Source organism: Macaca mulatta, chromosome 10 (assembly GCF_049350105.2).
Source record: "Macaca mulatta isolate MMU2019108-1 chromosome 10, T2T-MMU8v2.0, whole genome shotgun sequence".
Lineage (NCBI taxonomy): Eukaryota > Metazoa > Chordata > Mammalia > Primates > Cercopithecidae > Macaca > Macaca mulatta.
The window spans coordinates 15,503,213-15,516,698 of record NC_133415.1 but is presented as its reverse complement, the minus strand read 5'-3'; the positions used below and the strand labels follow the sequence as shown (position 1 = coordinate 15,516,698).

General features: G+C 45.3%; 1 protein-coding gene across 20 annotated transcripts in view; it reads right to left on the bottom strand.

Annotated features, from left to right (window-relative positions):
* The window catches only part of RBFOX2 (RNA binding fox-1 homolog 2), a 295,158-nt gene extending 282,094 nt beyond the window's left edge, over positions 1-13,064 (bottom strand). For 19 of the 20 annotated variants that reach the window (XM_077948059.1, XM_077948058.1, XM_077948068.1 and 16 more), the window contains exon 1: positions 12,779-13,064. In XM_077948059.1, the coding sequence (XP_077804185.1) occupies positions 12,779-12,964 (186 nt within the window). In that variant the 5' untranslated portion in view covers positions 12,965-13,064. 20 annotated transcript variants of the gene reach the window in all.
* Between the last annotated feature and the right edge of the window lie 422 nt (positions 13,065-13,486).

Genomic DNA, 13,486 nt, shown 5'->3' with positions numbered 1-13,486 from the left:
AAAGTAACCCCTAAGTGAAATCCATATAGATCTGCTTTGAAAATCACTCTGGCTGGCAAAAATTAAGGCCCACTCCTTCAAACAACTGCCAATTTGTACGGGAAAAAGCTCATTTAAAAAAAAAAAAAAGCAATTGAAAAAAATTCCTATGAGCCTCTGTCCAAGAGTATTTCAACTCAAGCAATTGCTGCAGGCCACATTCAGACACCCCCAGTCTCCCCAGAACTACACCCTGTCTGTAGTTCCTCTAGTTTTACTCACGTAGCTTCTGCCTCCACCCCAATCCCCAAAGCTAGGAGAGTTCCACAGCCACACCACCCATCCCTCATGATAAATCACGCTTTGCTTGTGGTATTTCCAATTAGAATCTGGCAAAATCAATGCAGCCAGAAAAAATAAATAAATACATAAACAGTATGCCTCCTCAAAAACCACATGCCTGGAATAAAATATCCAATACCCTGTGCAAAATCTCTCTTCTTCACCAAAGGAGAAACCAAGGAACCAGACTATACATGGGAAAAATCCCACATACCAAGGTGTTATCTGGGGACCTAAGTCCCTGAGAAAACCCACATCTTATGGTTGAACACACCCATGTGGAAGTCTAAACCTCAAAGGCTGTTTTCCACCCTTGGGAAAACAGGTTTTTTAAGCAGTTATTCAATCATTATCATTTGACAATTCAAGAATGTCATCTACTTCATAAGTGGTATTTATCATGTGTCCTGTGCCTTGAATTTTTGGCAGAAATTTCTAGATGCCACGTAAGTGCAGGACTCGTCAGAAGGAAGTGATATATTACAGGCTGCTCTCTCTCATTCCCTTCTCAGAATTCTCTTTATTCACTGAGACCAGAAAAGGCCAGAGGCACTATGAAGTATAATCATTTGCAGCTAAAGAGGCCCCTACTAAACTGGCTGGAACAGGCAAGGATTATACAGGACCCCAAACCAGAAGCTGAAAGTGAAGTGCGAGGGGAGAACAACAGCCAGAGAGAATTCTTATAAAATACTTCTATGAATCTCTCGCCAAAGCTGAGATTTAAAGAAACAATATCAAACTTCCTTATTTTCAAACATATCCAATAAGAGTGATGTGAAAAATACCATGTATTGTGAAGGGTCTCCGCTTGGTATTTTCCCCAGATCCATAAAAACAAGCTATAGTGCCAGGCACGTGGCTCACGCCTGTAATCCCAACACTTTGGAAGCCGAGGCAGGCGGATCATGAGATCAGGAGTTCGAGACCAGCCTGGCCAACATGGTGAAACCCTATCTCTACTACAAACACAAAAATTAGCTGGGCTTGGTGGCGGGTGCCTGTAATTCCAGCTACTAGGGAGGCTGAAGCAGAAGAATCGTTTGAACCCGGGAGGCGGAGGTTGCAGTGAGCCGAGATCATGCCACTGCACTCCAGCCCGGGTGCCAAGAGCAAAAACTCCATCTCAAAAAAAAATAAAAAATAAAGCTATAGTATCTGACGAAATTCACTGGTTGAGAAGGGAAAGGTTAAGGCCTCCAGTTGATCCAATAGTTCTCACCCCAAATGGTAGTAATGCATGTGAACTGCTACACTCCAGAATCCTGCAGCAGCACTGTAAAAAGGTAAATCAACAGCCTGCTCCAGTGAACTGGAACAGGTTGGCTCTAATTGCCCCTCTCACTTGTGTGGTTCCTCTTTTCTCCTTAACCACACTATCACAAAGGAGCTTTTTACACATACACACGTGCACTCAATTAATATCTGAACACAGGAAACTAAATATCAGGTTGCCATGCCTACCCAACACACTCAGCAGTTAAATTCTACCCCAGCTTCTGCTGTCAGAGACCCCTCTCTCACCTTTAACCCTGATATCAATGAAAAGATCAGGTAACATCCACATATCACACAACATGCCGTCTTCACAGGGGATGGAAAGCAGACCAACCGCCAGACCCCCCAGGGAAAATCTGGATAAACAATTAAAGCCATCTGCAGACCCCAACTGAGAGGCAGGAAGACAAAGTTCAATTTAACAAAAATGGACAGCTTCGTGACTACTTGGGCCCAGGCATGGTGCTAAATCCTACAGACTCCTAAGGATCTCACAGTCTGGGTAAGCGTGGTGGGGCAGACATTCCATCAAGTATTAATCTAAAAAGTCCTTTAACAGAGCTATAGACATGATGTCTTGGAAGACAGCAGGAGTGCAGGAGTGTGGGAGACATGGGAATGGTCACAAAAGGCATCCAGGAGGAATCAATATCCAAACTCATTATTAAAGATTGAGCCTTACAAATGTGGGGGTAGAAGAGATGAAACAGGAACTTTGGGTAGAAGGAAAAGGAACAAAAGCACAGAGGTATTCATTAGCTGGGTGGCACCATATGCTCAGAAAACCATAAGCTACTGGACATGGACTTGGAGGTGCAGTGTAGAAAGAGACGGAGCTTGAAAGTTACACAGAAGTCAGGCCAAACAAGATAATAGACAATCCTAAAATCAAACACAAGCTTTCAAAAGATTTTAAGTGAGAAGTAACAAATTGGCTCTTTTATTTTATTTCTGAGACAGAGTCTCACTCTGTAATCCAGGCTGAAGTGCTTTGGTGCGATCTCCGCTCACTGCACCCTCCACCTCCTGGGTTCAAACAATTCTCCTGCCTCAGCCTCCCAAATTGCTAGGATTACAGCATGCGCCACCATGCCCAGCTAATTTTTGTATTTTTAGTAGAGATGGGGGTTTCACCATGTTGGCCAGGCTGGTCTCGAACTTCTGACCTCAAGTCATCTGCCCGCCTCGGCCTCCCAAAGTGCTGGGATTACAGGCGTGAGCCATCGCACCTGGCCAGATTGGCTCTTTTAGATAGATCACTGTGTCAGCAGTCTGGAGAGCGGGTTTGAAGAAACTGAAAAGGGACCACAAGAGACAACACAAAGGCATCCCAGCTCACTTTCCATAGACAAAATGACAACAAAAAGTGCCACTTTTGAACCAACATATTTAACAAAACTTATGAAATTTGAAACACAGTATTTTCACTGTTCCTGCATTCTATGTACCACTAAAACAGCCAGTGAATCTGTCACCCACCCTCCTAGCAGAGATCCCACGGGTTCTAGGAAATCCATGTCCCCACTGCAGACACTGTGATACCGGCAGTGGTCCTTTTACTCCTTGGCAAAGAATTGTCTCCCCTTCCTCTGACAAGAGAGACCACAATGACCAGGTTCATTCCGCTCCTCCACCCTGGATGATGAGCAAATGAGGTTTCCCCTTTAACACACTGCTCATCTCTAGTAGTTCCCAACTCTGGCACTTAATCAATCAGAAGCACGTTAGCCACTCCATGCAGATTAAACAGTAAGCAGGAAGTTAGTGCTGCATAGCAGGATATAAGGAAAGCAAGAAATAAACATGTAGTGCTGGGTTCCTTGATAGGCACTTTAAAGAATCCCAGTTCTCATTAGAGTGGTTTATAAGAGTATATGTTAATTCTCCCAGTTCACAGATGTGGGAGCAGGAGCTCAGAGATGCTGAATAGCTCATTCACTTGGTAAATGGAGAAGCCAGGATTCGAATCCCAATATAAGAAGCTCTAAATGGTGCTTCCTTACTACACCATATTTCAAATATATATGTATAACAAATATGATTACATATTAAGATTGGTAATAAAAATATCTCACCGTTAAAAACAGAGAAGAGATTCATGGATAGGAAGAATCAATATCATGAAAATGGCCATACTGCCCAAGGTGATTTATAGATTCAAAGCCATCCCCATCAAGCTACCAATGACTTTCTTCACAGAATTGGAAAAAACTACTGTAAAGTTCACATGGAAACAAAAAAGAGCCCGCATTGCCAAGATAATCCTAAGCCAAAAGAACAAAGCTAGAGGCATCATGCTACCTGATTTCAAACTATACTACAAGGCTACAGTAACCAAAACAGCATGGTACTGGTACCAAAACAGAGATATAGACCAATGGAACAGAACAGAGCCCTCAGAAATACCACCACACATCTACAACCATCTGATCTTTGAAGAACCTGACAAAAACAAAAAATAGGGAAAGGATTCCCTATTTAATAAATGGTGCTGGGAAAACTGGCTAGCCATATGTAGAAAGCTGAAACTGGATCCCTTTCTTACACCTTACAGAAAAATTAATTCAAGATGGATTAAAGACTTAAATGTTAGATCTAAAACCATAAAAACCCTAGAAGAAAACCTAGGCAATACCATTCAGTACATAGGCATGGGCAAGGACTTCATGACTAAAACACCAAAAGCAATGGCAACAAAAGCCAAAATAGACAAATGGGATCTAATTAAACTAAAGAGCTTCTGCACAGCAAAAGAAACTACCATCAGAGTGAACAGGCAACCTACAGAATGGGAGAAAATTTTTACAATCTACCCATCTGACAAAGGGCTAATATCCAGAATCTACAAAGAACTTAAACAAAGTTGCAAGAAAAAATCAAACAACCCTATCAAAAAGTGGGCAAAGGATACGAACAGACACTTCTCAAAAGAAGACTCTATGTAGCCAACAGACACATGAAAAAATGCTCATCATCACTGGCCATCAGAGAAATGCAAATCAAAACCACAATGAGATACCATCTCACACCAGTTAGAATGGCAATCATTAAAAAGTCTGGAAACAACAGGTGCTGGAGAGGATGTGGAGAAACAGGTAAGCTTTTACACTGTTAGTGGGACTGTAAACTAGTTCAACCATTGTAGAAGACAGTGTGGCGATTCCTCAAGTATCTAGAACTAGAAATACTATTTGACCCAGCCATCCCATTACTGGGTATACACCCAAAGGATTATAAATCATGCTGCTATAAAGACATATGCACACATATGTTTACTGTGGCACTATTGACAATAGCAAAGACTTGGAACCAACCCAAATGTCCATCAATGATAGACTGGATTAAGAAAATATGGCACAGGCCGGGCGCGGTGGCTCAAGCCTGTAATCCCAGCACTTTGGGAGGCCGAGACAGGCGGATCACGAGGTCAGGAGTTCGAGACCATCCTGGCTAACACGGTGAAACCCCATCTCTACTAAAAAAAATACAAAAAACTAGCCGGGCGAGGTGGCGGGCGCCTGTAGTCCCGGCTACTCGGGAGGCTGAGGCAGGAGAATGGCATAAAAACCCGGGAGGCAGAGCTTGCAGTGAGCTGAGATCCGGCCACTGCACTCCAGCCTGAGCGACACAGCGAGACTCCGTCTCAAAAAAAAAAAAAAAAAAAAGAAAATATGGCACATATACACCATGGAATACTATGCAGCCATAAAAAAGGATGAGTTCATGTCCTTTGTAGGGACATGGATGAAGCTGGAAACCATCTTTCTGAGCAAACTATCACAAGGACGAAAACGCAAACACCACATGTTCTCACTCATAGGTGGGAATTGAACAATGAGAACACTTGGACACAGGGTGGGGAACATCACACACAGGGGCCTGTCGTGGGGTTGGGGGAGGGATAGCATTAGGAGATATATCTAATGTAAATGACAAGTTAACGGGTGCAGCACACCAATATGGCACATGTATACATATGTAACAAACCTGCACATTGTGCACATGTATCCTAGAACTTAAAGTATAATAAAAAATAAAATTAAAACAGAGAAGGGACATATATCTTACAGTCTCATATTAAGGGATCACTCACAATTAAACTATCATGACTGGAATCTCCAAATGTTACCAAAAAAAAGTCACTTCTGAGCATTAGTGACCAAAAAGTGTTCAGACTCAAATAATCAAAGCAATCTGGCTATCCTCCAGAGAAATGTATCAAATCCTCCACACACTTTCCCCTCAGAGCCCCTAAGACAAGATTTGAAAAAACTCATGGCTGACTGCTCACTCTCTTGAGTAAATGACTTCCCAAACTACTTTGCCCACCCAAATTACAGAAATGCGTCCAGGATTCACATGGCAGTTCTGATCCGATTTGTCCCAATCCTGGCTCAAGCAGCTTTGCACTACTTTCCTAACCAGATCAGCATCAGCCAATGGGTTTATTCAAGCTGATCTGTGATGGATTAGATAATGAAACCTTAGCCTTGGAAGCTGCCTGCTTGTATTGGGGTCGTAGAGGAGAAGAATAGGAAACTCAATACTCCTAGGGGCCACCTAAAACACCAAATGCACTCACCATCCCTCACTCCATCTGTCTGCTCATGCTCCAATTACTGCCATTTCCTTCCAATCATGTCTGCGATTCTTCCCTCCTGTCTTTGAAGGAAGTACACATTCGCCCCAGAATAAAGATGTTTAGTATGCTTTACAAATGTATATCAACAAAAATTGAAAGAAATCTGCTTACTAAAATGACTGTCTTTTTCTACAAATTATGAAAGCCTGACATCAAACTGAAGGCTGGAGAGATGTTAAACTAGAGACTGACTAGCAACATTCTTGTTTATACAAAGTAGTATAACTCAATTTCTTTCTCAGCAGTCCTGTAATCTTGAGGCCTGTCTGCACCAGTCTGCTTTATAGCAAAATGAAAGTTAAATTTCTAGTTAGCTTCTGTTGTGTTCACATGTCAGTGTGATAGTGAAAAAAAAAATGACAGAGTAGCTAGAAAATGGGAGGCAGTTGGGAGACAAATTCAACTCAGGCTAATCTCTTGAGTCACCCCGAAGAATAATTCTACTCTGATTTCAGATCTGACTTTCTCCTTCTCAAATACATTTCCAGTTTTACATTTGCAGACTTCCTTGTGAGACATGGGGGAAAAAGGAACAATTTTTACATGACTGTGCCTCAGTTTCTCCAGCTACAATATTTACCACTTTGGTAGTATTATAGGCTTAATGTCTGTGTCCCTCCAAATTTTCTATGTTGAAGCCCTAACTCCAGTGTAACAGTATTTGCAGGTAGGACCTCCAGAATTAGCTTTAGATTGGGTCATGAGGGTGGGAACTGTATAATAAAGGAGCGCCCTTATAAGAAGGGGAAGAGACCACTGACTCTCTCTCCCCAAGAGCACACACTGAGGAAAGGCCATGTGAGCACACAGCAAGAAGGTAGCTATCCATAAGCCAGGAGGTGGGTCATCACCAGACACGAAATCTGCTGGCACCTTGATCTTGGACTTCCCAGCCTCCAAAACTGTCAGAAATAAATGTCTGTTGTTTAAGCCACCCAGTCTATAGTATTTTGCTGTGGCAGCCCAAGGAGACTAGGACAGGGAGAGATGAAAAATTCAGTAATTTCAGTGAAATATTGTTCATTAAATTACTTGTAAGAAAAAAAAGCACAATATTTTTATAACTCTTCTCAAACGGTAGCACCATGCTTAGCTGCAGCACCAAATACCCAAATGAGGGTACAAGAGACATCCACTTATGAGGAAATAAGCCCATAAATAAGCAAATGGGAAGATCAACTACTTCAATAAATACAGCATCTACAAAGCAACTTCAGGCTATCTGGAACCCCTTCCCTGAAACCTGAAAGAAAGTCATCTCACCACTAGAATCAGCTGCTAATAGGAATAACTGCTGAACTTACTTGGCTAAACTGGATTTATGACTCTATGGTGAGAAGCAGTTACTCGGCCATATAATAATTATACCATATCAACATTTCACTGACATAAAGAATTCTGCTGAAAGCTATAAGTAGTAAGGTATATCTTACCTTATACAGCAGCTGAACTCTTAGAAAACTGCACAAAAATAAAATTTTTGTGAATCAAATTGTTCACTAGAAAAGCTGACCAAAAGAATTCATTCCCCAGTATGTTTTATAGGGCCTAAATTTCAAACATATCAGACTTAAAGTGAAATGAATCTCTAATAGCCCTACGAGTAACTCATTTAACTTCCCACCAAGTTTGAGTACAGTATTTCCAAGTGCTCTCTCTAACTACATTTCTTGAACTGTACATCAACTTTCCAGTTGAGTTTGTCACTTCTTTCCTACTCTAAGGTTCAGGTTTCTCTATTTCTATACTCTTTCCAGGGCTGCATCGACTCTTCTTCCACCTACATCACGTTTCTGTATACTGCCTTTGAAAGCACCGACCCTTCCTCTCTTTCTCCTAGGGTTCCTTCTGAGCCTAAGGATTATAATAAAAGCTTCCGCTTTTTTTTTTTTTTTTTTTTTTTTTTGAGACGGAGTCTTGCTCTGTCGCCCAGGCTGGAGCGCAGTGGCCGGATCTCGGCTCACTGCAAGCTCCGCTCCCAGGTTCACGCCACTCTCCTGCCTCAGCCTCCCGACTAGCTGGGACTACAGGCATCTACCACCACGCCTGGCTACTTTCTTGTATCTTTAGTAGAGACAGCGTTTCACTGTGTTAGCCAGGGTGGTCTCGATCTCCTGACCTCATGATCCACCCGCCTTGGCCTCCCAAAGTGCTGGGATTACAGACGTGAGCCACCTTGCCCAGCCTGTAATAAAAGCATCACAGACTCTCTGGAGTTTCCTAAACTCCATTTTGGTAAGTGATGATTTACTGCAAAGCTTAGTGATACAACTTAACAAGATTCAACTTTGGAACCTAATGCTTAGCACTACAGGTCCATTTAGTAAGTAGCCTTGGGAATGACTCCAGTAAGTAAACTTATTCTATAAAAAGGGGTGAATCCAAAGTGCCTGGAAAATTCTGTGATGATACCCTTACTCCGGAATTTCGTAATTTTTTCTTAACCCTTAACTATCTGTAAAAGGTAAATTTCAATTTCAATTTAACAGGCATTGAGCGCTTACCAAGTACCCAAAACTGTTAGGTATTACGAAGGATACATACAAAGGAAATATAGTTCCTATCCTTTAGAAGCTTACAATCTTAGCAGTGAAACAAGAATAATAAAACAATTAAGGGACAATAAAAGATGATGCACAACTAAGCATCAATATACCAGGAGGCAAGAGTAGGATCTCAATGGTGCAAACTAAGCTGTCAGGGAAAGCTTCACAGAAGGAGCTAGAAAACGTGTTAAGAAAACAGGCCAGGCGCAGTGGCTCATGCCTGTAATCTCAGCACTTTGGGAGACCAAGGCAGGTGGATCACCTGAGGTCAGGAGTTCGAGACCAGCCTGGCCAACATGGTGAAATCTCATCTCTACTATAAATACAAAAATTAGCGGGATGTGGTGGCGCATGCCTGTAGTTCCAGCTACTCAGGAGGCTGAGGCACGAGAATTGCTTGAACCCAGGAGGCAGAGGTTGCAGTGAGCTGAGATCGCACCACTGCACTCCAGCCTGGGCAACAGTGAGACTCCACCTAAAAACAAAAAACAAAAAACAAAAAACATGTACTTTAAGGCAAGCCCACATACCCAAAACACTGGCTACAATAAGATTTTTTTTTTTTTTTTTTTTTTGAGACAGTGTTTCACTCTTGTTGCCCAGGCTGGAATGCAATGGTGGGACCTCGGCTCACTGCAACCTCCACCTCCGGGTTCAAGTGATTCCCCTGCCTCAGCCTCCCTAGTAGCTAGGATTACAGGCGCCTGCCACCACGCCTGGCTGATTTTTTGTATTTTTAGTAGACAGGGGTTCCACTATGTTGGCCAGGCTGGTATTGAACTCCTGACCTCAGGCAATCCGCCCACCTCAGCCTCCCAAAGTGCTGGGATTACAGGCGTGAGCCACTGCACCCAGCTAAGATTTTTAAAGTGTGTATTTACATAGAGCCTATAGCTACTTCTAAACCGCTGATATCATCTCCTAAGACTACCTGTCCCTGCTCACTCTGCTCCAGCTATTAATACATTGGTCTCCTGTTCTCAAACCAAGCAGTCTTCTTTCTCAATGCCTCTGCGCCCTCACCTACTCTACCTGAACCCTCTTTCCAAAAACATCTGAATGGTCCATTCCCTCACTTCACTCATAGGCCATCTATCAGAAAGCCCTTCCGTAACCATCTGCATTCTCTCCCTTCCCATCTCTCCTTTTCCCTGCTTTATTTTTCTTTTAGCCTTTATCACCATACAATTATAGTTGTTGATTTATTAGATGTCTCTTCCCATTCAATATTAGTTCCATGACAGCAAGGGTTTTTCGTTGTTGTTCACTATTGTATCTCAGGGTTAAAACAGTGCCTGGGATGCAGCAGCTGCTCAATAAATGTTAGTTCAATGAATAAACATTAAGTATATTCATGTAATACTCTCACACTTCTTTAAAAAAACTTTTCACCCATTTGTTTCCCCACATAGATTGCATGCACCTTAAGCACAGTGAACTGGACTTATATCTTTTAGAAGGTAACTTAGAAACCGGCCGGGCGTGGTGGCTCACACCTGTAATCCCAGCACTTTGGGAGGCCGAGGCGGGCAGATCACGAGGGAAATCATCTTGTACACATACTTTATTTTATAGCTAAGGAAAACAGAGGCCCCAAAATGAAAGATTTCTGCAGGCACTCAGCTAGTTGAAGGCAGGACCTAAATCAGTGATGATCTGAATACCTGTATGACATAGGGGAATGGACCTACAACAACGAGAATGCACAGAAGGCTGGGTGTGGTGGCTCACGCCTGTAATCCCAACATTTTGGGAGGCTGAGGTGGGTGGACCACCTGAGGTCAGGAGTTCGAGAACAGCCTGGCCAACCTGGTGAAAACCCCCCTCTACTAAAAATACGAAAAATTAGCTGGGCATGGTGGCACATGCCTGTAATCCCATCTACTCAGAAAGCAGAGGCAGGAGAATCGCCTGAACCCAGAGGTGGAGGTGGAGGTTGCAGTGAGCCGAGATCGTGCCATTGCACTCCAACCTGGGCAAAAAAAAAAAAAAAAAAAAAAATGTATAGAAAGAAAATAAACAAAGAACACCCACAAATACACAGAGTGAAAAAAGGATTCTCAGAGGGATAGTTCTCAGCTACCCCCAAGGACCTAACCACTCTTTCCTCTGCACAGCCCTGTGAAGTCCCTACATATTGCTCCATTTCCGAATATCACTATCTTTAGCCAATTTGAAGGCAACCAGCAGATAACAGGCCCCAGGAGTAAATGAGGGAAAGGGATGGGGGTCTCACTATTAACTATGATTGACAGAAATGATAAATGAATACATACAGACATACACACACACACACACACACACACACACAAAGTAGAACCTGCTCACCAGCACCTATATCCAGTCTTCCCTCCTTACCATCCAATATTAGCTCACCTCACCTGCAGTCTCCCATATTCCTGTCTTTTTTTCCATGGCCCTGAGCTTTTACTTCTCACAATCCCTCTACCTGACAGAGTTCTAATGGAAAATAAAAGCAGGCAAACAAAACAAAAGAATTCAAAAATAAACACCAAGAGGGTCACTTTACCTAAATCAACACAAGTAACAGGGTAAACTCTGCAAAGGAGACCAAGAAGCACACAACAAATACGCTAGGCTTAAGTACAGCTCCGTCCCTAACACAGGAAGTCAGGCAGAGGCTTGAAAAGCAGGGAGCAGAGCACAGGAAGTCTTTTAGCACTGCAGAGATTTCCAAGAGTGGTGTAATGGAGACAGCACAGGAATAGGAATTAGAAGACCAGGCTTCTGGTTCTAGTTTTACTATCAGCTAACTGGGTGGCCTTACCCAAGTCACTCATCTTCTCTGGACTTCTGATTCCCCATCTATAAAATAAGGTGGTTAAAACAAGCTGGGACTCAAATCCCCTCCAAAAAAAACAAAGATGAAAATTATTGACTCTCTGCCACCAAAAAGTGCACATCACCTTTTATAAGTAAGAATCTTCCTAGTCTGTCCAGGTTAAGAACCCCTGGAAAAGATGTCTAGTCTTCCTCATCCCTCTAACATCCTATGACTCTGAGAGAACTAGGCACATGTCTGCACAATTGCTGATAGGTGAGACTCACCATTTCATAGCAGTATTTTCTGGGCAGAGACCAAACCCTAAAACCTACAAAGGTTTCAAGGTCTTCCTCAAAACTATGAAGTCAACTGACATCATCAATACCTTTCCCATTCCCTACCCAAATTAACCACTTTTATCTTTGAATCCAGAATTGAGAATCCAGTCTTATAATAGCCCTATAAAATTTTTTTTTTAATAGCCCAGGACATTAAAGAGCTATTTTGTGTCCTGGAGATGTAGAATGCAATTGGCAAAGAACAGGAGGGACATGTCTGGTGTCTCCCTTCAGACTCATTAGTATGCTCCACAAAGTTAATGAGACTGAGCACCACCGTGTCCCCACAACATTACCAAACTCCCTGTACTTCTCACACACTCTGTGTGTTTTAACCCACAATCTCAGCCACATCCCCTCGGGGCTCTCTCTCGGAGTTTTCTTGCTTTTCACTCCTCTCCTTGAAACGCCACTTCTCTTCCCCATCCCAGCGGGTGCCCAGGGCTGCCAAAAGGTACTCCCTCTTCTTGGGAGGTTTCCCACGAGATCCCCTCTTCCTCGACTCCGTCCAGAGAACCCAGGATTTCCCGGCTTCCACTCCACCCCAGGGCACTAAGGAAGGATTTGAAGAAATGGAATCCATCTCAACCACGTTCGATTTCCCCCCAAAACCTATCCACTCGTCGTGCCTCCTCGCCCCTCAGGAATCAGGACCCTCTCAGGCACACCAGGATCAGTCCTGCAACCTTCGTTCCTAGCCCGAGCTCGTCCCACCTTCCAACCAGGCCCCGACTGGTCCCCCCATCCCACCTCCAACCCAGGACCCCCGGAGGCCCTCCCTCTTTCCAAGCCGGGGAGCCCGGGGTCGCCCCTCACGCCACTCCCCCTCTCCCCCGCAATAACTGGGCGCCCCGTCCCGCGCGGTCACCTGCATCCCGCCGCCACCGTCGGCCGCCGCCTCCTCAGTGCGCGGCCGCTTGCTCAGGCCGGGATCGGCTCCGTCTCCTCCCGCTCCGGGCACCGGCAGCTCCAGCTCCGACTCCCGCTTCATGCCCCGGGCAGCGGCGCCGGGCCCGAGCTGAGGCGGCTGCTGCGGCTGGGCGCCCTCCGCCATCCGCCCGCGCCCCCCTCGCCTCCGGGAGCCGGGCGACCCGCGACAGGCCACCTCCCCCTGGGCCTCGGCCCCGACTGTCGCGACAGGCGGGCGCGCGCCTGCCCCCGCCCCCCGCGTGCGTGCGTGCGTGCGTGCGCGCGAGCGCGCGGACTCCGCGCCCCTCCGCGGCTCGCGCCCGGAGCTCCTCGCCTGGCCGCTCGCTCGCTCGCTCGCCCGCCCGCCCGCCGGGTTGTCGGCGCGGGGCCACTGGCGGGTCGCGACGGGCACTCGCTCGCACCCCCGCACGCACACGCGACACCCGGCCCGGCCCGCCGCGCTGCCCCGCCTCTCGCACTCCCGGAGCTCGCCCGCCGGCCGCGCTGGCTCACACTCTCCCTCACAACACGCCGGCCGAGGGAGGAAGGGGGCGGTCCGGGCTCCCAAGGCGTAGGGAGGGCTGTTTATTTGGGGGGAGGAGGGGCGCGAGGCAGGAACGAGCTGACTGGCCGGGATCCTCCGACCCGCCACTGTGGCAGCACCGGG